Source organism: Saimiri boliviensis, chromosome 20 (genome assembly GCF_048565385.1).
Source record: "Saimiri boliviensis isolate mSaiBol1 chromosome 20, mSaiBol1.pri, whole genome shotgun sequence".
NCBI lineage: Eukaryota > Metazoa > Chordata > Mammalia > Primates > Cebidae > Saimiri > Saimiri boliviensis.
Window position 1 is genome coordinate 34,601,721 of NC_133468.1, and position 24,531 is coordinate 34,626,251.

At 58.9% G+C, this 24,531-nt stretch overlaps 1 protein-coding gene across 2 annotated transcripts; it reads right to left on the reverse strand.

Moving 5' to 3' along the window:
• Window positions 1-550: 550 nt before the first annotated feature.
• STX1A (syntaxin 1A) lies at window positions 551-21,230 on the reverse strand. 2 transcript variants are annotated; one of them, XM_039460536.2, is made up of 10 exons: window positions 21,122-21,229; window positions 9,735-9,812; window positions 9,309-9,408; window positions 6,239-6,313; window positions 5,469-5,542; window positions 5,267-5,375; window positions 4,860-4,933; window positions 3,940-4,077; window positions 2,046-2,156; window positions 551-1,802 (listed from the first exon to the last, which is right to left on the reverse strand). In XM_039460536.2, exons 1-10 carry the CDS (start codon window positions 21,149-21,151, stop codon window positions 1,725-1,727), a joined length of 867 nt encoding a protein of 288 aa, XP_039316470.1. In that variant the 5' UTR covers window positions 21,152-21,229; the 3' UTR covers window positions 551-1,724. The 2 variants fall into 2 exon arrangements, with proteins under 2 accessions (XP_039316470.1, XP_074246718.1); XM_074390617.1 differs by lacking the exon at window positions 551-1,802 and having other exon boundaries at window positions 2,046-2,247; window positions 21,122-21,230.
• Window positions 21,231-24,531: the final 3,301 nt, after the last annotated feature.

Here is a 24,531-nt window from a genome sequence, read left to right on the forward strand (position 1 = left end):
GGTCTGCTGGTTGCTTGAGCCTTTTGGGCCATGTGGGAAGAGCGGCAATATCATGGGCATTGCGGTGCAGAACTGGATCAGGGCTGCAGTGGCTTAAGACATTTGGGAGTGGGTGCAGGGGCCAGAGGGGCTGGGCGTCTGGGAGAGGGGTGGGTGAGGCTCGGGGCATGAGGATCTCAGCCCCGCACTGGGGTCTCCTGCAGGTGTCAGATTCCAGGCCTTGAGCATGGCCTCTGGGCCTGTTCTCATGGACTAGGCCTGGCTGGGCTCCACTGCTCGGCCAGAGACAGGTCTGAGGAAGTTGAAGGCTCTGGGTGGGGTTGAGGCCGGGTTGGGACCCTCTGCCTCTGAGGCCTTCCTCTTAGAGCCACATCCATGCATCCTCAAGTTCTAAGACTGTGACATTACAGATGGCAAGAAGTCCAGAGCAGCCAGGCCAGGCGCAACCTGTGGTCCCAGCTCTGTGGGAGGCCAGCTCGGGCAATAGCAAGAACCCTCCTAGGGTCTCCCCCCAGAAGATCTGGGGAAAAAACCTAGAACAGAGGCCTGGTACAGATACAAATGTTTATTCTACATAAAAATTTCACAAAATGGGCAGCTGGTTGTACCAAGACCTTTGGTGAAGGGGGGTTCAGGGGAATCGCTGTAGAAGGCAACACGGACAGTGGTCACAGTCACTGGGCAGGAGTAAAGCCGAGGGAGGGCGGGGCACATGGACACAGCCCCATCCCCTGCTGCATGCACTCGCATGCATCTCCCTGCCTGTCCACGAGGGAGGGGGTCCTGGGGCGGGGGCACATTTCCCATGAGAAGCCCCAAGGTGGTGAGGAGGAGGAGGTAGCCCTCTCCGGCTGGCTGCTGAATACTGCATCCGGGACACCTGACACCCACATGGTACATTGATGGGGAACGGCAAGGGCTGGATGAGACTGCGGCTTGAAGTGACATCTGACTTCCCAGAGCGCAAGACAGCAGGGGCCACCATTCCAAACATGAAGCGCTGGCTCGAGGGCCTGACCGCAGCCTGCTCTGCCTCCCTAGCTGCTGGGGTGGCTTCCAGAGGGACACCTTGGGTCAGGCCCAGCCCAAGGGGTTGCTCCTGGGGCTGGAGGAATGTGGGAAGGGAAGCGGAGACCCCGGACCCGATGGACTTTGCCCCTCGGCAGGGGAGGGAGCCTGGAGCCACGGCAGCCTGAGCCTCCCTGGCAGTGATCAACAACTGAGGCTCGGAGCTGGGCTATCCCTCAGGGCCACCTCTCCCCTAACCTGAAAAGCAGCACCATGTGGCCAGCTGGTCCCCACCCCTCGGGGCCCTGCTTGTGGGGACAGCTGGAGAGGCCAGAGGACAGGGCAGGTGAGTTGGAGGCAAGGTTAGGTCCCCAGGGAAGAGTGGACCCTTGGAGCCACCGAGTCACTAAAGGCAAGGAAGGGTGGCCTGTGTCACCCTGGCGGCCCTGCCTGGGTCTGCCCCTCGCTGCACACACTGCGCCACGCCCTGCTGGCTGCCTCCCTCTGCCTCTTCCGTACAGACGCACACTCACAGAGATCATGCACACGACACGGGGCGGGGACGGAGGACCCATGGCAGACAAGGGAGCATGGGGGCTAGGAGGGAGGGTGCTCTGAGCCAGAGGCAGGGGTGGGGAGGGCAGCCCAGCCAGGCGGCAGCAGCCAGGGCCTCCTTGGAGTGGCCCACCCAGAGTGGAGTGGCAGTTGGGTGGCTTCTAGGCGAAGATGCCCCCAACCGTGGAGGCGATGACGATGCCCAGGATCACACAGCAGATGATGATCATGATTTTCTTCTGCATGGGGGGCGGGCAGGAGAGGCCTCAGACAGAGGTGGCGGCAGGTGGGGAGGGACTGTGGCAAAGGCTGAAGGCTTGAGAGTCGGGGGGATCCAAGTGCGGGAAGGTGATGGCCTGGGAGGGGGCTGTCATGGGGAGCTCCCAAGAGTTGGGGGAGAGGTGGGATGGGGAGAGATGTAGGATGGTTGGGGATCCCTAATGGGTGCTGGGGCATGGCTTGGGCAGGGCTGTGCTACTGACCCGGCGTGCCTTGCTTTGGTACTTGACGGCCTTCTTGGTGTCAGACACAGCCCTCTCCACGTAGTCCACCGCATGCTCCACATTGTACTCGATCCTGTCAATCATTTCCCCCTGCGGGGCCGGGGGCACCCGAGCTCCAGAGGGCCCCCTCCTCAGGGTTGGGTCGGGGCTCGGGGCAGGACTTCAGGAAAGCCTCCTGAGGCTAGAGAGAAAAAGGAGCATGAGGTGGACGGGATACAGCTGCTCTTGTGGGCCAGGCAGGCTCCCCAAGGCAGCTCCCACATCTCCCCCCAGAGCAGCAATCCTGGGGGTGGAGCTGGCCATGCAGTCTCAGCCGAGGGTTGGGGACCATGCAGAGAATACTCAGCGGGGGACTGACCCTGTGACAGGTGTTAGAATACTGTATCCGGGACATGTATTCTAACAGGCAGTGCCAGGCAGAGGAACGTGGGGGCAGGAGTGGGTGTGCTGGAGTCTGGGCTGCCCTGGCCATAGCTCCTGAAGTGACCACAGGTGAGCCTCCCCACGCCACCATCGATCGTCAGGCATGGCGGCTCCATCTAGCTCTGTCTGCTGTCTGGGGTCTTTAATCTTTAGGAACCCCCTTCCCAGCCCAACAGCCCTCCTGAGCCCTGTGATCCGGTCCCATGCTGCCCCTAGAGGCCAATCTGACCGTGACCATGCCCCACAAGACATCTGGGGTGTGTCTCCCTCTCCGAGTCCGTCCATCGGTCGCCTTCCTTGGCATCCCACATCACCATGGTCTGTTTCTCACCAGATGGCGGCAGCAGCAGCCTCCTTACAGCCTCCCTACGTCCTAACCGAGATCATGTCACTCCCATACTTAAAACGTTCCAATCTGGCCAGGTGCTGTGGCTCACATCTGTGATCCCAGCACTTTGGGAGGCTGAGGTGGGAGGATCACTTTGAGCCCAGGAGTTTGAGACTCGCCTGGGCAACACAGCAAGAGCCTGTCTTTTGCTAAAATAAAAAGCCTCTCAAACCCCCTCCAGTCTAGAAGAGACTGCAAATTCCCCAGCACTGCCTGCCAAGGCTCCGTCCACCCCTCGTCTCTGGCTTCATCTCAGCTCTGACCCCTCCTTGTGCCCTTGAGTCATGGGCCTCCTTTTTCTGTTCCTGAAATAAGTCAGACTCTTGCTGGGCTCGGGACCTTAGTGTTGCTGGGGCCAGCTCTTCATCTTCCCCCGGGAAGTCTGCACAGCTGAATCCTTTTCACTCTCTTCACCATCAGCTCAAATACCTCCTCCTGGGAGGCCTTCCTTGACCACTCACTGCAACCAGGGCGGCCACCCATCATGGTCGTGGTGTTACTCCAAGTGTGACTGGATCTGTGGCGGCAGCGGCGTCACCCTTGAGCCCGTCAGAGAGGCACCTTCCGGGGCCTCCACCTCACCTGCCAGCCTCTGCGACAGGGACCTGGAAACCTATCATAAGCCCTCCAGGTGGCTCATTCAAGTGTGAGCCCCAGTGGAGAACCTTCCATTTATTCTTAGGCAATTATTTTTGCCCAACAGGCATTCACTCCAGGAAGCAGGTCCCTCGGCTGTCCTGGTCACTGCTATGCCTTCAGTCCCTGGGGAAATGCCTGGCCCACAGGGGCCCCATGAGGAAACAGTAGGGGAAGGAGAGACATTGGGGGGTGGGGGGTGGGGCCATGCAGGGCCTGGGGTCCTTGAAGTCCAAGCAGAGCCATGCAGAGGACAGGGGCCTTCCTGGGGGCAGGGCCCTGGCGGCAGTTTCAACAGGGGGCGAGTGGTTACCTGAGAATTTGGTCCCTCCCCGGCAGGGCAGCGTGTCGGGCAGAAAGGGCGAGGTTAGGGCAGCCCCAGGTGCTGCTGCAGGCTGGAGTGGAGGACGGGGGCCCAGCGCTCACCTGGCTCTCCACGAGCATGGCCATGTCCATGAACATATCATGCAGCTCGCGGATGCTGTTCTCCAGCTTAATGATCTCGCTGTGCCGCGTCTCAATCTCGCTCAGAGCCTGCTTCGAGATGCTGGAGTCCATGATGATCTGGGGGTGGGAGCAGGGGGCTGGGACCCAGAGGCCTGCTGAGGGACAGGGCAGAGGGCCAAGGGCGAGGGCGGCTGGCAGGGGCAGAGCTGCTCCTGAGGGGGGCCCAAGGCTTCTTCCTGAGCCACCGCCCTCCCGCCTTGCTCTCTGGCTCTGCCACCTGCTAGCTGTTACCTAATTTCTCTGCGACTGTGCTCCTACCAGTAACCTGGGGCTACTGACACTCCCCACCCGGGCTGGCCAGAGAGCAAGTGCTCGGTGACAGTCCGTATCAGCAGCGTTTTGCAGAGCCCAAGTTGACTGCCCCGTGGACTCGGGCCTGGAACCGTTTTTCTCTCATCCCTTCCCCATCCCTTCCCCAACACTCAATGTGCTGCCTCTCCCCTCTCTCCTGGAACTCACAGCCCCGAACCTGCCTCGAACATCTGTGTGCCACCTCCTTCAGGGAGCACCCCTGCTCGGCTTCACGTGAACGCAGTGATGGCCAAATGTCCTCCAGGAGGGGAAAGGGCCCAAGGATAAGAGGAGGAGCCCCTGGCTGCCGGCGAAAGGAAGTGGATGCAATTGGGAGCATTAGGAGACAGGGATCTTGAGTCCACCTTTGCCACCGACATTTGTGTGACCTCAGCCTGGTGTTTTCCCCTCTCTGGGACTCTTCCTTCCCTAAAACCTGCCTTACAAAGGGTCTGTGTCCGACTACTGTCCAGACCCAACACTAGGGAACGTCGTCGTGGGGAACATGGTGTGGGGGTCATGGCAGGAGGGGTGGGGCCCACACTCACACCAGAGGCAAAGATGGCCGGGTTCCCACTCTCCAGCATGTCCTCCAGCTCCTCACTGGTTGTGGTCCTGCCAGCTGCAAGCGAGAGGGGTCACACTGAGCCCAGCCCTCTCCGGGGAGCTCAGTAGCACCAACGAGCCCCGCCCCCTCCAGTCCCAGGCCCGGCCCCCGACCAGCTGGAAGCTCAATCGCAGCCTGGGGTCCCACCCCTCGAGTCCCTAACTCAACAGCAGCCTCGGGCCCGCCCCTTCGGCCCCTAACTCAGCAGGTGCCTCGGCCCCGCCCCTCTAGTCCCTAACTCAGCCCCAGCCTCGGCCCCGCCCCGTCGGCCCCTAACTCAGCAGGTGCCTCGGCCCCGCCCCTCTAGTCCCTAACTCAGCCCTGCCTCGGGCCCCGCCCCCGGCTCACTGATCTCCAGTTGCCTCTGGATGCGGCCCTTGCAGCGCTCGCGGTAGTCGGACTGTGTGGCGTTGTACTCCGACATGACCTCCACAAACTTTCTGGATAGCGTGGAGTGCTGGGGGACCCAGATGGAGGTGCAGGTGTCAGGCCCTGCAGGGACCGACCCAGAAACTCAGGTGCCCGCCCACCCTAGACTCCCGGGCCGTACCTGTGTCTTCCGGATCCTCAGGTCAGCGGAGGAGCGGTTCAGGCCTTCCTCCTGCTCGATGGACTGCTCGATGCCTGCGGGCATGCGTGGCTGCCGAGTCACAACCAGCCCCCTTCACCCTCGCCCCCGACCCGCACACCCAGCATCTATCCCCCTCCTGACCGCCCCCGAGGTGTGTGTGTGTGTGGCCTGTGGCTGGTGGGGTCAGTGCCAGGCACTGATGGAGGAGGGGCCTACAAAGGCCCTTCCAGCTGTGACGCGGTGTTCTGTGTGCACGTGTGTGAATGCACACCTCCAAGCTCCGCATGTGCGTGATGTCTGGTAGATCTGGCCACCCTGCGCCTCGGTTCCGTCCCCTTACTGCTCAGAGAGGCTGGCTGTGTAGGAGGGGCCATGTCCATAGTGGGGAGAGCCAAGGGTGGAGCATGGGGTGTGCGTGTCTGGGTTCACCCAGCATACGGGGCTTCCACGTGAGACCAGGAAGTGCTGGCCACTTCTTTAACCCTCTTTAGCAGAAGTGAGGGGCAGTGCCCGCCCAGAGTGGAGTACTCCCTCCACAAAGCCTCAGGCGGGTGTGTCCCTGGGCCCAGCCCAGAGCCTGGCACCAATGGGCCTTGCCAAGTAGCTGTTGAGTGAATGGGCACATGACATCACCCTCAGAAAGGAAAGCAAGATCCGGTGCACCCCCTCAAGGCAAGCAAAACCCCATGGGCTACCCAGAGGAAGCAGGCCTAGAATACCCCCACCTACCCCAGACAAGCCTGACTCACTCTTTAACTTGGATCGGACTTTGTTCGCTGTCTTCTTTATGTCCGACATGAGTTCTTCCAGCTCCTCCTTCGTCTCTGGGGAGGGAGAAAGAGTGGGGGTAGACTCCCTAGGCTCCCCCAAGGACTGATGTTCAGGCTCAGCCTCCGACATGGGGGACCCAACGGGGGACTCTCAGTAGATCCCAGTTCTCTCCTGTTCCCCTGGCTAGGGCTCTGCCTGTCCCCCCCAATTCTGGACCAGGGCCACACCAGCTGCAGCCTCACCCCCTCTTGTGCTGTCTTCGGAGGAGCCTCCCTTCCTCCTTCGCCGGCGCCCCCACCCCCTGGAGATAACAGATGGGTCTAAATTTAAGGCAGAAATAATTGTGGAGCAGCTGGCGATGCTGGAGTTGGCGCAAGGAACAGGGACTTGATGCTTGTTGGAGTTGAAGGTGGGGGGTTCGGGCTCACCTGGTGTTACCTAGCGGCTCAGGAGGGCACACAGCCCAGCCAGGGGGCTGACAGGGGACCAGGGGTGGCAGAAAGCCTCCCCCACCTCGCGCTTCCCGAGTTGCAGGCTCCAACACTCTGGGTGGGGCAGACAGCTATTTCCACAAAGCTGCGCCTCCCTGGGTGCTAAGTGCCTGGCAGGTGGAAGCGGACAAGGGTCGGATGGCCTGGGTGGGCGCTGATGTGGGCCCTCAGGTTCAAAGAGGTGGGCACGGTCGGCCCTGGCCGTGGCAGGTAGCTGGGGCCCTGGTGAAGTTGGAGGAGGGTGGGTAGTGTGTGGCCCTTGTTCCGGCTAGAACCATCTCCGTAAAGCTGGCAGAGGCCGTGGGGGTGCCCAGCTCGCCCCCTCCCTGAGAGGAGCTGGCTGGAAAAGTGGGACAAGACAGCTGCCTCCCCTGGGGGTGCTCCTGGCAACACCCCAGACTCAGGACACCCCCAGGACTCCGCCCTGGGAGAAGCTGGGACTGAGCTCCGGCTGTCACCTTCCCACCCGCCCCTCCGCCTGCCTCTGGGGCTGGGGTTTGTCCTAGAGGGACGGGGAGGGGTGCTGGCAGAGGTCTATGAGGAAGGCCTCGGATGGGGTCACCTCTCAAGTGGAATGCGACGGGGTGGAGCACGGAAGAGGGGGTTCCGAGGCGCGGAGGAGGGCGCCTCATCCGTAGGAACAAAGGAAAACTCGGTTACCAGCTGCTCTGACGTCTCAGCCTCTTTTGCTCAGACCCAAAATAGCCCAGGCCGGATGGCAGCCCCGAGGAGGCAGAGCCCGCCTTGCCCGGGAGAGCCCCCCACTCACTGCCGTCTTTCCTCGAGACTTCTCCTTAAGTCTGCACCACCTGTGCCCTAGAACCCCCAACATGAGCCCCCTCCCCTTGGCGCAAGCCTGGGACTCCACCAGGTCTCAACTGCTCAGCTCACGGGTGGTGACTCAGAACCGCCAGTCCACGTGACTGTGCTTGACACCGAGGTGGGAGACGGTGCAGGAGGTGGCCTGCGGGAACCCAAGGTATGGAGCAGACAGCTCTGTTGCCCCACGCCCACCCCACCTGCCCGCAGTGACAGGCCCGCTCCCCTGCTCTTTAGAGCCCTCTGTCCCCACCCCACAATCAGCCACCTCCTGACCCTGAGCAGGAGCAGCCCCACACAGGGACACACGCACACGGTGACCCAGATACCTCCAGACGCACGGGCATCCGTGCCATCCAACAAATCTCTCGGGCAAGGAGCGCAGCATGGTGAGCCCTGGGCGTCCCTCTCTCCCTCCTGGCCTTACTGAGGCCATCCACCCTGCTCCCACCTGACCTATTTTGCCTTCCGAGGGTGGGGCACTGGCGTGATTGGTGTGATCTCCACCTCGGTTCATGCACTGTGGAAAGATTTACTCTGGGTTCTTGAAGATGCCCAAGTGGGCTTGGGGGTGAGAGGGTATGGACGGGGAGGCCGTGCTGGAAGTGAGAACATTTGAGCCCGGGCGCCTGGGTGGTCACGGCCTTCCTCCCTCAAACACCTGACTGCTGCATCCCGGGGACTCCGGGTGAGCCCCCCTCCAGAGGAGGGGACCCAGGCGGGCCTGCACCTATGCCATTAGCCTGGCATCTCTCAGGAGGGTGACCAACATCACAACAGGAACGAGAGGGCCAGGTCAGGGGGACCTGTCTGGGGGCAGAGTGCAAGCCTGACCCACACAGGCTCCCAGCCCGGATGGAGAGGGGTGACTTCCCGGAGCCCTGAGAATGACCGCCCCTGGGGTGCCACGTGGCCAGGGGCCAGGGCTGCCAGCTCTTTCCGGAAGCTCTGCCTGCTTGGCCAGCTTGCCCTCCCACAGCGCTGACGCCTCAGAGCTGCCATCTGCTCCCCTGGGAGTCGAGGGGAGGGGCGGGGCTGGGCTGAGAGGGTTCCTATCGATCACAGACAGATCCCTCCTTCCCTCCCTCGCTCCCAGAAGCCTAGGGCTGCAGCCAGCCTGGTTGCCTTAGAAAAAAGCCAGTTCACCGGGTACGGTGGCTCAAGCCTGTAATCCCAGCACTTTGGGAGGCCGAGGCGGGTGGATCACGAGGTCAAGAGATCGAGACCATCCTGGTCAACATGGTGAAACCCCGTCTCTACTAAAAATACAAAAAAATTAGCTGGGCATGGTGGCGCGTGCCTGTAATCCCAGCTACTCAGGAGGCTGAGGCAGGAGAATTGCCTGAACCCAGGAGGTGGAGGTTGCGGTGAGCCGAGATCGCGCCATTGCACTCCAGCCTGGGTAACGAGAGCGAAACTCCGTCTCAAAAAAAAAAAAAAAAAAAAAAAAAAAAGATAAAAGCCAGTTCGCCTGGGAAGGGTGGGGCCGATGGCCTCTCCCACCACCCAAGTCTTCGTGGAGACCTGGTCTGGCTGGCCTGGGATGCTGGATACTGACCCAGGCTGGGAACAGCAGCATTTCCCAAAGCTTCTCATGAAACCCTTCCGACCCTGGCCAGCCCAGGCACACCTAAGCCCACCAGCCATAAAGGCTGCTGAGGTCCTGTGAGGCCTCCCTGGCAGCAGCCCCTTCGGGAGACCTGTGGGGCCTGAAACCTGTCCCCGACCCCACACTCACTCTCATCGGGGTTGGGGGAGGCCAGAATGGCGCTGTGCTTCCGCTTCACCTCCTCCACGTTCTCTGCGATCTTGTCAATGAAGCCTCGAATCTCCTCCACCTGCGGACCAAGGCCGGGTGGTCAGGAGGCGGAAATCAGGGGAGGAGGCTTCTGGGGCCCAGGGCTGGCCCAGAGCAGGGCTGCGGTCAGGGCTCAGGGACAGGACGGGCAGGCTCCAGGTACCGGGGTGCGGTGGGGTGTGTCCTTCCAGACCCAGATGGGGAGGAGTGCGATCCCAGATTTAGCTCTGCTCTGAGCTTCCATCTATTCACCCTCGAAACGGTTCATTCATTGGCACCCCAGAGCTGCTGAGCCGGGTGCGGGTTTGCGAGAGGCCCCCCGAGGTCTGCCAGTGTGCGGGGCGGGTGGGGTGTGCTGGCTCCCACCTGCTCGAAGAACTCATCCATGAAGCGGTCTCGGTCCACGGTGACGGCGACGTCATCATCATCGTCGCTGTCCTTGGCCTGTGCGGGGTTGTGTACACATGATCGGATGTGTGTACAGGACCCACCCGTACGCGCGCAGGTGCCCAGGGTGCAGCGCCGGAGCCCCACCCCTCCCCCTCTCCCTGGAGGCCTCTGGGCAGGGACAAGAACAGGCCTGGCTGTGCCCTCCGCTCTCAGCTGCAGGAAGATCTGGAGGACCACTGGGGTCTGGGCAGAAAGAGAGGAGCCTTCCCTGGCACGCTGGTGTCAAGGCCGAGACTCAGTCTCTGGGCCAGGGATTCCCTCCCTCACCTACCTGCCCGCCCTCCCACTGCGGCTGGGGAGGCAACCAAGCCTGGGGCCAGCCCCTCTGTCTGGGCCCTCCGGGTCCCCTAGGCCCTTGGGACAGCTGCCTGGAAAGAGCATTCTCTACTCTCCTGGCCAGTGGTTTATACACACACGTGTGCGCGCACACATGCACGTGCATCCCCACCCACCCACACACATTTTTAGAGTGGAAGTCTTGCTGTGTCACCCAGGCTGGAGTGCAGGGGTACAATCACAGCTCACTGCAGCCTTAAACACCTGGGCTTAATTGATCCTCCCACCTCAGCCTCCCAAGTAGCTGGAATTATAGGTGTGCACAACCACGTGTGGCCCCAGTGGTTTTAATTCGGTGGAGCCCAGGGGTCCCAAGCTCCCTTTCCAGAGTGGGCCCCGTAATGGGAAGGAAGCCTGCCCACTCCGTCCCAGGCCTGGGCACCACTAAACCCCAGCCCAGAGGTGGGATGGCTCAGAAGATCTCTTAAGAGTATCTTAGGCCGGGCGTGGTGACTCACACCTGTAATCCCAGCACTTTGGGAGGCCGAAGCGGGTTGATCACAAGGTCAAGAGATCAAGACCATCCTGGTCAACATGGTGAAACCCCGTCTCTACTAAAAATAGAAAACATTAGCTGGGCATGGTGGCGCGTGCCTGTAATCCCAGCTACTCAGGAGGCTGAGGCAGGAGAATTGCCTGAACCCAAGAGGCGGAGGTTGCAGTGAGCCGAGATCGCGCCATGGCACTCCAGCCTGGGTAACAAGAGCGAAACTATCTCAAAAAAAAAAAAAAAAAAAAAATTTCTTGTCCATCTTTTTGTAAAATCATTTTTAAACTTAATTTTCATTTTTGTAGAGATGGTGGTTGGGGGTGGGGTGTCTCACTATGTTGCCCAGGCTGGTCTTGAACTCCTGGCCTCAAGTGATCCTCCTGCCTCAGCCTTCCAGAGTGCTGGGATTATGGGTGTGAGCCGCTGCACCTGGCCTCCCTGTCAATCTTGACACTGTACCTCACTCTGCCTCCTTCCGCCCCAGACCTGGGCCCAGCAGGCATGAGGGGTCAGTCATGTTGCCACTTGGCTCGAGTCCTGCCTTAGGCCTCAGCCACAGGTGCAGGCCCCACCTCACCGCCCAGGAGCTGCTGTACAAAAGCCACCCCCATCATGGGGAGGGGGTAATTATACTTCTGACTTCCTGGCATGCTGGACATGGTCATTACTGTCTACCTCACACCATGAGTCGGGCAGGGTCAGCCCACCCTGCTGGCAAGGCCAGCGTCTCTCTCTGCAGCCAAGGCAAGGCTATCCAGGGTGGCCATTCTGGGTCAGGGACTGACGTCTCTCAGCCTGGGTGTCAGGGCTTGTTCCTACCTGATTTTTTTTTTTTTTTGAAAGAGAGTCACTCTGTTGCCCAGGCTGGAGTGGAGTGTTGTGATCTCGGCTCACTACAACCTCCACCGCCTGGGTTCAAGCAATTCTCCTGCCTTAGCTTCCTGAGAGAGTAGTTGGGACTACAGGCCTGCGCCACCACACCCGGCTAATTTTTGTATTTTTAGGAGAGATGGGGTTTCACCATGTTGGCCAGGCTGGTCTCGAACTCCTGACCTCAAGTGATCCACCTGCCTTGGCCTCCCAAAGCGCTGGGATGACAGGCGTGAGCCACCTCACCTGGTCTTGTTCCCACCTCATTTCTGACTGCCTCACGGGAGAGGCCACTGCCTGGCCCAGCACTGACTCCACCTTGGTGCTGTCTTGTCAGGATGGAGGCAGGGGGGCTGAGAGTGAGGGGACTCATCAGGCTGGGCCTTGACCCCTCTGGCTGTTTGCTCTTCTGTGCAATGGGGACAGTGACACCTGGCTGCATGGAGGGAGGGCTGTGGGGAAGCAGGGCATGTTTGTTCGTTTGGTTGATTGATTGATTGATTGAGACAGGGTCTTGCTCTGTCACCCAGGCTGGAGTGCAGTGGCACAATCACAACTCACTGCAGCCTCGACCTCCCAGGCTCAAGATATCCTTCCCCCTCAGCCTCCCAAGCAGCTGGGACCATAGGGGCATGCTGCCACACCCAGCTAATTTTTTTGGTTTTTATTTTTTTTGTAGAGACAGGGTTCAACTGTGTTGCCCATTCTGGTCTCAAACTCTTGGGCTCAAGTGATCTTCCCATCTTGGCCCCCCAAAGTGCTGGGAGTATAGGTGTGAGCCACCGCGCCCGGCCTGAGCATGTTCTGTGAGGGGCTGTGCCCCTGGGGCTCACAGCTCCCATCACACCAGCAAAGTGGGGGGACTCATTGGGAGAGGGGGTGGGTGGGGGCTTTGATAGAGGCGGCGCAGAGGGGCCTCCTCTCTTCAAGATATCACACCACCTCCCCAGCAGCTAAAATAAATTCTCGTTCCTGCTCCCCACCAAGTGCCTGTGGCTGTCACCAGGTGGCACCCCTCCCTCACCAAGCCCCCCCCACAAATCCAGGAGCCGTTTTCACGTTTTAGACCGTGACAGGCCCAGGAGTTGAGTCAGAGGAGCCCTCCCTAGGGAAACCGAGGCAGAGCACAGCCAGGAGGAGCCCAGTTCCTCCTCCCGGGCAGCCTGCCAGGTTGGGAAGGGGCCCCGGGAGTTCCTGCCGTCCCGCATCCTGCCCTCTCTTCCCTGGCGCTCAGAGGACGAAGGTGGATGACGAAGGGTGGGAGGAGAGTTTGCCAGCTCCTCTCCTGTAGCCAGAGACAAGAGTCACTGCCAGCCCCACCAAACCCCTGTCCTGCCCTCAGAGACCCCTGGACATCCGGCTGGTGCCTGTCTTGACCTCAGCCTGCCCATCTGTGTAGTGGGGGGCGTATCTTCTCCAGGCATCTGGCCAGCTCTGACTTGCTACCTCCCAAAAGGCTGAAGACTGAACGAGGAAGCTTCTCTAACAGAAGGGCTGGCAGGAGAGATGCCCACACCCTCCTCTGGCCCCTCCGTCTATGGGGGTCGGGCTGGGGAAAGGGAGACCAGGGCCGGGGTCTGATGGGGGCACCCAGGTCAGGTCTACCCTGGAGGTGGCACTGAGATTGGCCCCTAAGCCAGCTGGAGGGCTGAGGGCCTGACCTCTCAGCCAGGGTCAAGCCAGCCACGGCTCCAAGCATAACCTAGAGGGGCCGGGCCAAGGGGACCCTTCCTCCCCGGGTCGTCCTCCTTCTTCGGTCTTGGGAATTGTCACCCCCAGCTTTGCTCTTGATCCTGCTGCCCTAGCCTGGGATCAGACCCCACCACACCACACCTACAACTGGCTCCTGGCCCTATAATCCCCCCTCTGTCCCCCAAGCTTCCCGCAGGCACATCCCTCTGCCCGGGATGCGGATTCCACAAGCGTGACAGTCCCCTCTTCCTCATATGCCACCTCCTTCCAGAAGCCTCCCTGTACCCCCAAATTAGTATCTTGTACCTCGTTCTTCCACACACCATTCACATTCCTATTAGAGCCATGGCCAAAGACTCTCAGGCTCTAAGGGACCTGAAAAATCTCCTTGGCGTTAGCTTCAGCCCTCAGTTTGCATACCTCCTGTGACGGTGAGCTCCCTAGCTTTCCCAAACAGCCTGGCCCATCTCCGGCAGCCCCAGCTATTAGAGTCCTTCTCTTTTCTGTGGTTTGGTTCTAGGCCATAAAGAACTTGTGGGTGCCCCCTCCCTGGGGTGCCCGTGCTATAGATGGGAAGGCGGCAGGCATCCACAGCCTCCCTAGATTTTTCTTCTCAAGTTAAGTATTCCTTCCCTGGGACCCCAAATTATAGCGCCTGCCCAAGACTTGTTGGACTGTGCTTCTGTCTCCTACAGGATAGCACACAAACGGAATCTGCTGCTGACTGTGGTCTGGCCAATGCCAAAGAGCTGGCCTATCCCCTCCCTCTTTCTAAGTGGTCTACCTCTATTACTACAGCCAGAGATCAGATAAGCGATCACGTAGCGCTTCCTGTCAAGGAAAGCCCCAAGCCCTTGCCAACCACTGTCTGTGGAGTGGATTTGGGGTTCACGTGAAGCACCTTTTTTTTCGGTTTCATTTCTTCATTTGTTCCGATGCTTATTTCAGATTGTGGGATTCTGATGGCTCCTGACTCTGTTGTCCCCTGCACCCTCATCCACATCCAAGCCAGAGCCCAGTAGCAACGTTCTGGAGATGTCCTCCAGATTCACTCAGACATGTAATCAGCTCTCGCTGGGCGAGGTGGCTCACACCTGTAATCTCAGCACTTCGGGAGGCCGAGGCAGGCGGATCACCTGAGGTGAGGGGTTCAGGACTAGCCTGGCCAATATAATAATATTTTTTTTTTTTTGAGACGGAGTTGCGCTCTTGTGACCCAGGCTGGAGTGCAATGGCACGATCTCGGCTCACCGCAACCTCTGCCTCCTGGGTTCAAGCAATTCTCCTGCCTCAGCCTCCCGAGTAGCTGGGATGACAGGCACGCGCCACCATGCCCAGCTAATGTTTTGTATTTTTAGTAGAGACGGGGTTTCACCAAGTTGACCAGGATAGTCTCGATCTCTCGACCTCGTGATCCACCCGCCTTGGCCTCCAAAAGTGCTGGGATTACAGGCTTGAGCCACCGCGCCCGGCAGTATTTTTAGTCTCTACTAAAACTACAAAAATTAGCCGGGCGTGGTGGTGCCTGCCTGTAATCCTAGCTACTCGGGGGGCTGGGGCAGGAGAATCGCATGGACCTGGGAGGCGGAGGTTGCAGTGAACTGAGACCGTGCCACTGCACTCCAGCCTGGGTGACAGAGTGAGACGCCGTCTCTAAATAAGTAAATAAATGAAAAGTAATCGGTTCTCATTGGACCCAGAACAAACTGACAAGGACGTGGAGTGGCAGCACCCCATCGCCACCCTCACCTCCTCTATTTCCCAGCCCGGACGCACTCTTGACCAAAATGGAACTAGGTAATGTGGCCAGCCTGGCATGCTGTCTTCCCGCTGTGCTGGGCTGGCCTGGGTGGGCACCGTATACATAAAGTAGCTGGGCATGGTGGCTCGTGAGGTAATCCCAGCACTGTGGGAGGCTGGGGTGGGAGGATCACTTGAGTCCGGAAGTTTGAGACCAGTCAGGGCAACACAGCAAGACCCCATCTCTACCAAAAGATACCAAAAGTAGCTGAGTGTGGTGGCATGCCTCTGCAATTACAGCTACTCAGGAGGCTGGGGTGGGAGGATTGCTTGAGCCCTCGAGATCGAGGCTGCTGTGAGCTATGATTGTGCCACTGCAGTCCAGCGTAGGCGACAGAGCAAGACCCTGTCTCAAAAAAACAAAAGTAAACACCCGGATATCTATGGAATAATTAGGGCCCAGCTCCCTTGGGAATCTACCAAGGCTTTCTGAGTGGCAGTCACAGCTCTGGAGAGGAGGCTGGATTGGAGTTGGGGACTTGGAACCCTTTGGTGTGCAGGTGGCAGCTGGAACTGTGGGGCGCAAACGCAAAGGCCCAAATGTCGTATGGGCGGATGTGCCCAGATATCATACGGGCACCTTGCCTGCCTCCTGGCCAAAACCAGGCTCCTCTTCTTCCTCCGGAGCCCCCTCCTCTGAACTGGAGGAGCACCTCAAGGTGCTCCAGGATTCCCAAGCCAGAAACCTAGGGCGTTCCTCCTCTTCTGTCATCCAACCAACATCCAATCTGTCCTGGAACTTTTTTCTTATTTATTTTTGAGACAGAGCCTTGCTCTGTCACCCTGGCCGGAGTGCAGCGGTACGATCTCGGCTCACTGCAACTCCCAGGTTCAGTTCAAGTGATTCTCCTGCCTCCGCCTCCCGAGTAGCTGTAATTACAGGCACCTGCCACCACGCCTGGCTAATGTTTGTATTTTCAGTAGAGATGAGGTTTTGCCATGTTGGCCAGGCTGGTCTTGAACTCCTGACCTCAGGTGATCCGCCTGCCTCGGCCTCCCACAGTGCTGTGTGAGCCACCGCACCTGGTCCTTATATTTTTTAGAGACAGGATCTCATTTTTGTTGTCCAAACTGGAGTCTAGTGGCAAGATCATAGCTCACTGCAAGATCATAGCTCCCAGGCTCAAGTGATCCTCCAGCCTCAGAGTAGCTGGGACTGCAGGCACCTGCCACCACACTTGCCTAATTTAAATTTTCGTAGAGATGGTGGTCTCACTATGGTGCTCAGGCTAGTCTCAAACTCCTGGGCTCCAGCAGTCTTTCTGCCTCAGCCTCCCATGTAGTTGGGACTACAGGCGTGAGCCCCCAAGCCCAGCTACCATCTTGGTGTTTTATGGTTCCGCATTCAGTGGCTCTCAAAGCTGGCCAAGTACCAGAATCCTTGGGGGGACTCAAAAAAACCCCCGGCTTCCAGGGATCCACCCCAAAGAGATGGAATCAGAATTTATAGGGGTGGCTGGGTGCAGTGACTTATGCCTGTAATCCCAGCACTTTGGGAGGCTGAGGCAGGCATATCACAAGATCAGGAGTTCAAGACCAGCTTGCCCAGTATGGTGAAACCCCGTCTCTACTAACAATACAAAAAAATTAGCCAGGCATGGTGGTGTGCACCTGTAATCCCAGCTACTCAGGAGGGTGAGGCAGAAGAATCACTTGAACCCAGGAGGCAGAAGTTATAGTGAGCCGAGATCGTGCCACTGCACTCCAGCCTGGGCAACAGAGCAAGGCTCCATCTCAAAATAATAAAAAAAATTTTTTAAATTAAAAAAAAATCACCACCTCCAACCAGGAATGAAAGGTGGGAGGGCCGGGAGGGAATGCTTGCCTACCTCCCGCCCATGGAGGGCTAGGAAGAGCAGACCCTGGCGGAAGCACAGTGTGCCGGATGCCCCCGGCTTCTCCTGGCGGAGGCGGGGCAGTCCTGGTGGTCTCTCCTAGCAGAGACTCCCAGATTCCAGGACACCTTCCTGGATGCAACAGTCTGACTCCTCCAAGCGGAGCAGAGGCCAGGCAGCCTCCAGGCCTGTCCCAGGGGAGCGAATCAGGCCGGCAACATTGATGCATCACTGCTGAGCACAGTGGCTGTTGTCTGCCTCGAGGGCAATTTTTTTCCCCTTCTTCTTTTAAGTGACTAATCAAAGTCAATATCACTAGTGTAGAGAGGCCCAGAGCTGAGTCAGGGGTGTGCAAGAGGCCAAGCTGTGTCTCCAGGAAAGAGGGCTGTGCAATCCGAGCCTCCTCACCCTGTCCCCACCCTCCAGGTCTGTGGACACCAGGTCCCTGCCCTGCAGAGCCTTCCCCTTCACAGGGCCCCAGCGAGGCTCAGAGAAGCAGCTTCAGGCCATGGAAAGGGGCAGGGCTCTGTCCCTACATGCTGAGTGACTGCAGATAAACACCTGGCCCTTTGTGGACCTGTGTTCTGATCTGTAAGATAGGAGGCTCAACTAGATGGTCCTGGAAGGCCGTTCCATCTGCAGCCCAGATGAAAATGTGCCCAAATGCATCGCTCATGCTGGGAAAGCGCCGGGAGGTAACGGGAGGCAGGATGGGGGAGCCCTGTCCGGCCCCCGTTCTTACACCCTCGTGCCTGCTACTCTTCGAGGTGGGTAACACTGGCTCCGTGCTGCGGACGAGGAAGTGAGCAGAGGGAGACTCAGGATGAACCCGCCCAGTGTTGCCTCCCAACCACCAGACTCTTCCCAGCAACAGGAGAAAGGGAACTGGTGGGCAACGCAGGGCTCTGGGCCTCCTCACCCAGGCCTGCCTTTGCTGCTCCAGTGAGTTAGGCCTCGGTCTAGACCTCAAGGCACTTCAGGGGGCCCCAGACACCAGCAGTCAGGACCACCTGCAATTCTCTCCTGGTTGGTCATTCGAACCTCTCTGCCGTCACTAAGCTGTGCCCTCTTTTGGATCACTCTCTCTCCTCCCATTCAAATACTGCTCCTGGGCTATCCCAGGGTCTCTTCTTCCAGGAAGGCTTCCAGGATTGTGCTGCTCCAACTCTCCCTCCTTGCTACGTCCTTAGCCTCCTGCATCTGTCCTCCATAGCCTGGCACGCAGACAATAAGCCCTGTCCTGGGCCCGGGGAGGGATAGGTCAGCTCTGCAAAGTCCCCAGGAAGAAAATCAGGGAGTCTCTGAGTTGAGGGGAGGAGGCAGCTCATGCCAGGGTGGAGCTCCCTGGCTGTGTGACCCTGGCCCTGGCACTGGTCTCTCTTTGCTACCTGTACCCTGTGAGTGGCCTTTCTGATCTCTGAGGGCCTGCAACGGTGTTGAGGCCCCCTGGCTAGTCCCCAGTGACCCCCTTCGCTCCCCATCTGCAGAGGGAGAGGTGGGAGCTGGAGAAGGATGGAGGGCTGGGCCGGGCCTGCAGCGTGAGGAAACGCGCCAGCTCCTTCCTCAAGTGTGACTTTTATAAATAAGCTCCCTTCGCCTCCTTCCAAATGTGGTGGCGTTGGGTGGGGGAGAAGGAGAAAGGAGGAGGAGGAGGAAGAGGGACGGAGGGAGGGAGGGAGGGCTGGAAGCAGTGCACAGCCGCTGTCCCCAGCACCATCTCTATCCAGCCCAGCCCAGCCCAGCCCAGCCCAGTCCAGCCCAGTCCAGCCCAGTCCAGCTCAGCCAGTGCCAGCTTCTTCCTGGGGATTCTGTGCTGAAAATTCTGATTCCTGGGGTTTCAGGCCTCCTGCAAAAGTGGATTTGGAGCCACGAAACTCGTGGCCCCCCATCTCGTCCTGATAAATGGGATTCTAGGTTTTCCTATCCCCATTTCACAGATAGGAACCCCGGTCCAGAGGGAAAGCAGCTTGTGGGAATGATGGCCCCACCAAGACTGACTGTCCCACCCCACCCCATGTGGGCTCCCTCCAGGCTGCTTAGAAACCCCTCCCTGGGCAGGGCCACCCAGCAATGGGTACAGCCTCCCTGGGCTCTGAATGCCTTGGGTGGGGAGGGTGGGGGTGTCTGGAGCGGAAGCCTCAGACCATTCAAAGCAAAGCCTGGCTTCACCATCTAATCAGGGGGCGAGGAGGTAGTAACAGAGACAGACAACACAGCGAAAAGATCTGGGTTCGGCCGGGCGCGGTGGCTCATGCCTGTCATCCCAGCACTTAGGGAGGCCGAGGCAGGCAGCTCACGAGGTCAGGAGCTCGAGACCAGCCTGAACAACATGGTGAAGCCCTGTCTCTGCTAAAAATACAAATAATTAGCCGGGTGCTACTAGGGAGGCTGAGGCAGAATTGCTTGAACCTGGGAGGTGGAGGTTGCAGTGAGCCAAGATCCTGCCGCTGCACTCCAGCCTGGACAACAGAGGGAAACTCTGTCTAAAAAAAAAAAAAAGCAAGAAAAGATCTGGGTTCAAATGCTTCACAACCCAAGCTCTACTGGGGGTCCCCCAGTGCCAGCCAGGCCTGAGTCTGACTGTCTTCAGGGACGAGGCAAAGCCCTTTTTTACTCCCCTTCCCTCTAGCAGGCAAGCCACATCTCCTTTGTGCCTCAGTTTCCCGTTCAGCTAGGGGGATGAAGGCTGATACCGGAGGCTGTTACCCCACATCCACATTGCGCTGACCACTTGGTTCGCACACATATCCTCAGGAAACCTACCAGACGCCCAAACATCAGCAAATACACCACACAGCCATCCGTCACCAGGAAAACACTCGTTCTGACTCAACGGAGCTCAGGAAACTTGAGGGCAACCACAGGGACCGCAGGGGAAGTGTTTAGAGCCCATACGTGACTTGAGGGACCATCTTCTTCCTTTGAAACCTCATGGGGTTTACCCTGGGGGCCGGGCGCTCAGCCAGGAATGACAGATCTGGAGGCGAAGTGGAGGCAGTGGTGCCAGAGCGAGTGGGGGACAGGAAGGCAGGGGAGCCCAGGTCCGGCTCCAGCATGCCCAGGAGACAAGGCTGACATAACGGGGCAGACAGGCTTCAACCCAGGGAGGCTCTGGGTCGAGAAGACAAGCCGTGCAGTCAAACGCCCAGAGGACACTTGACATTTTCCATGGGAGGGGACCTTAGGGTTTTGGTTCCTAGCCGAGGTGGAGGGCAGAGGGGAGGCTCCCAGGGATCAGCAGGCAGGGCTGCCAGCCAGGTGACCAGCCAGGGCACAAGATGACCAGAGGAGAATCAATCTAGTCTTGAGCCCTGATCCCCTCACAACACACCCAGGGAGACTTCATTTCCTTCACCGTCCCCCACTCGCGGTCACCATCCTCCTGGGCTCCTCATCCCTAAGGGCAGAGACCAGGGAAAGGGGACCCAGGCAGGCTGCAGGGGTCTCTGGGCTGGGAAGGGCTGGGCTCTGACTCAGAATGTTTGTGCATCCTCCCACTCCCCTCAAACCCCGCCCCGGGAGCCACACCCCAGCGGCTCCTGAGATACAGGTGGAAAAATAGATCCAAGTGGCAGGGAAGGCTGAAGGGTCTGGAAACGCCAGCCAGGGCTGCCCGGGAGCCCGACGGTGGACAGGTGGACCGGGGGTGGGTGTGACCCCTCCCAGACCTCGGGCGGGCAGCGGATCCCTACTGCGACCAGCGGAGGGGGAGCCACAGGTGATGGGAGCCACAGGTGACAGGGACGGCGCCCAGGAGGCCGCCCCCACCCGACGGCCGGGTTTCCGCAGCGCGCCCCGCAGCGGGGACCGCCCCCAGCCCATTGCGGTCCCCTCGTCTGTCCACACCGAGGGGGTTTCCACCGCGGTCCCTTGTCTGTCTACACCGAGCGGGGTCGGGAGGTCAGCGATGAGGGACAGTGCGGGGGGGTGCCAGAGACAGGGCCTGTTCTGCGAGAGGGGGAAGAGGTCCCGCCACCAGAACCCCATCAGCACCCTCCGAACCCCCCAAATCAATGGGACCTCGAAAAGTTTATCCAGGACCCCGGACTCCAGCCTCCCGTCCACGTGTCAGCGCGGCCGAGCTCACGAGAGCCCGTGACCCCGAGTGGGTCCGAGGGGCGGAACCCGGAGGGGGGGTCGGGGTCCCCGGCTCGCCCCGCTGCCTCCAGCCCGGGATAGGGACTCAGGAGCGGCCGCTCTCCGGGCTGCGGGAGCCGGGCGGGGAGTGTCCGGGGCGCCGGCGCAGGCGGCGGGCGGCCGCGCGCGGGGGCCGGACTCACCGTGCGGAGCTCCTGGGTTCGGTCCTTCATGCTCCCGGGAGTGGCAGCGGCTCCGGCCGCAGCCTTGTGAGCCCCGCATGCGCGACGGCCGCCCCGCGGCTGCGCAGCGCCAGCTCGGCCCCGCCCCGGCCCCCGGGACCCCGGCCCCGCCCCGCCCCGCCCGGGCCCCGCCCCGGCCCCGCCCCGCCCGGGCCCCGCCCCGCCCGGGCCCCGCCCATCCCGCTTCGTCCCGCCCCGCCCCCGCCTCACCCTACACGAGCAGCCCCATCGGGGTGGAAGCCCTGGGTCTCGTCCCGGACGTTCCGCGCGTGTGATCGCTCCCGGGGATGGGTCCCGCTGCCTCCTCTGCCCCAGCCCCGTCTCCGTTTTTATGTATTATTTTTGGAGACAGGGTCTCGCTCTGTCGCCCAGGCTGGAGTGCGGTGGCGCAATCATAGCTCACTGCACCCTTGAGCTCCTGGGCTCAGGTGATCCTCCCGCCTCAGCCTCCGAGGTGGCTGGGACTAGAGGTGCTCGCCACTACTCCTTAATAATTTTCAAATATTTTGTAGAGACGGAGTCTTGCTATGGTACTCAGGCTGGTCTCGAACTCCTGCTCTCAAGAGAGTCTCCCTCCTCCCAAAGCTCTGGGATTACAGGCGTGAGCCACCGTGCCTGGCTTTCAGCTTCCTCCTGACCCAGCCGCTCAGCATCCCTGTCCCGGAATCCAGTCCTCACTCCCAGATCCCTTCACTTCCCCGGGATTTGCTAAGAGGTTGTAACTATCTCTCCTTCATTTCATTACCTTGGGACCTCCAGAACGCCCTTCTGTCCCCCAGCCAAAAACCTCCCGGAGAGTTTCAGCCTGGGAGCCTCCACCCTTCCCCCTTGCTTCCATTATCCAGTTGGGACTCAGGCACTGGCCCCTTCTTTCCCTAGGATTTCTCAGTTCACAGCTCTGATGCGGGGTGACCCACCCCTTTTTCCTGCAGGATTCAGGAACTTCTCTTTCTTTCTTATTTACTTACTTATTTTGAGACGGAGTGTCACTCTTGTCACCCAGGCTTAAGTGTAGTGGCTTTAGCTCTGGAGCAAGATCTTGGCTCACTGCAACCTCCACCTCCTGGGTTCAAGCGATTCTCCTGCCTCAGCCTCCAGAGTAGCTGGGATTACAGGTGCCTGCCACCACGCCCAACTAATTTTTTGTATTTTTAGTAGAGCTGGGGTTTCACCATGTTGGGCAGGCTGGTCTTGAGCTCCTGACCTCAGGTGATCCGCCCACCTCAGCCTCCCAAAGTGCTGGGGTTACAGGTGTGGGCCGCCGCACCAGCCTATTTTATTTTATTTTTTATTTTTTGAGACAGAGTCATGCTCTGTAGCCCAGGTTGGAGTATAGTGGCACTATCTTGTCTCACTGCAACTTCTGCCTCCCAGGTTCAAGCAATTCTCCTGTCTCAGCCTCCCGAGTATGTGAGATTACAGGGAGCCGAAACCACGGCTGGCTAACTTTTTTGTATTTTTAGTAGAGAGGGTTTCACTATGTTGGCCAGGCTGGTTTCGAACTCCTGACCTCAAGTGATCTGCCTGTCTCAGCTTCCCAAAGTGCTAGGATTACAGGCGTGAGGTACCTACGGCACCTGACCAGGAACTCTTCTATCTTTTGAAAAGAGATTTAAGTCATAGCTCCCTCTCTGTCCCCGTTCCCTGCGTCCCCAATCTTCATCTCTGGCCCTAGGCCCGAGGTTCGTTCTATTTTCTTTTTTTTCCCTTTTTGTAGAGACGGGGGTCTCCTCATGTGGCCCAGACTGGTCTCGAAGTCCTGGCCTCCAGTGATCCTCCTGCCTTGGCCTTCCAAAGCACTGGGATTAATTACACTTGGCCAATATAGGTTCTGGTTTCTATCTAGAAATCTGGGGCCGGCCGGGCGCGGTGGCTCAAGCCTGTAATCCCAGCACTTTGGGAGGCCGAGGCGGGTGGATCACGAGGTCGAGAGATCGAGACCATCCTGGTCAACATGGTGAAACCCCGTCTCTACCAAAAATACAAAAAATTAGCTGGGCATGGCGGTGCATGCCTGTAATCCCAGCTACTCGGGAGGCTGAGGCAGGAGAATTGCCTGAGCCCAGGAGGCGGAGGTTGTGGTGAGCCGAGATCGCGCCATTGCACTCCAGCCTGGGTAACAAGAGCGAAACTCCGTCTCAAAAAAAAAGAAAAAAGAAAAAAAGAAAAGAATGTGCACCTTTCACTTAATTAATTCAATTTTTTTTTTTTTTTTTTTTTTTTTGAGTCTGAGTCTCACTCTGTTGCCCCAGGCTAGAATGCAGTGGCGCAATCTCGGCTCACTGCAACCTCCACCTCCTATATTCAAGCGATTTTCCTGCCTCAGCTTCTCGAGTAGCTGGGATTATAGGCATCTGCCACCATGCCCAGCTAATTTTTGTATTTTTAGTAGGGATGGGCTTCACCATGTTGGCCAGGCTGGTCTTGAACTCCTGACCTCAAGGGATCCACCCGCCTCGGCCTCCCAAAGTGCTAGGATTACAGGCATGAGCCACTATGCCCAGCTGGTTTATTTTTATTTTTATTTTTTATGAGATGGGGGTCTTACTCTGGAGAACTCCTGGACTCAAGATATCTGGCCGCCTCCCAGTGTGCTGGGATTACAGGCATGAGCCACTGCACCCGGCCTTACCCTTCACTTTACACTCTGTTTTTCTGCTAAGTCTTTTCCTCATTTAATCATTCATTCATTCATCAAACATTACACGGGAAACCGTGCTCCGGGGCCACTGTTCTGCACTGAGGGTGTTCCCAGTGCAGTGGGGGAGACAGACGTGGTTTTAGTAAGTGAGGAAAACCAGGGTGGCTTCTCAGAGGTGGTGGCATTCGAACAGCATGTTGCAGTGGGATTGCAGCAGGGAGTGGACAAAGGATGCTGGGGCCCGAGTGGGGGTGGGGAGCTCTCTAAAATGGAGCACTGTACTGGGAGCATCTCGGGAGCCTGCCGTGGCACTCAGGTGGGCATGGGTGGACATAGGTGAGGGATGAGTCCAAGGAGGGAGGAGGCCTTCGATGCTCAACTACTGTGCAGGCAAGGGAAGTCCATTGCGAGCCAGATTGTCAGTTATTTATTTACTTGCTTATTTTATTTATTTTGAGTCTGAGTTTCATTCTCGTCACTCAGGCTGGAGTGCAATGGCACAATCTTGGCTCACTGCAACTTCTGCTTTCCGGGTTCAAGCAATTCTCCTGCCTCAGCCTCCCAAGTAGCTGGGATTACAGGCACGCGCCACCATGCCTGGCTAAAGTTTTGTATTTTTAGTAGAGATGGGGTTTCGCCATGTTTGCCAGGCTGGTCCCGAACTTCTAATCTCAAGTGATCCACCTGCCTTAGCCTCCCAAAGTGCTGGGATTACAGGCATGAGCCACTG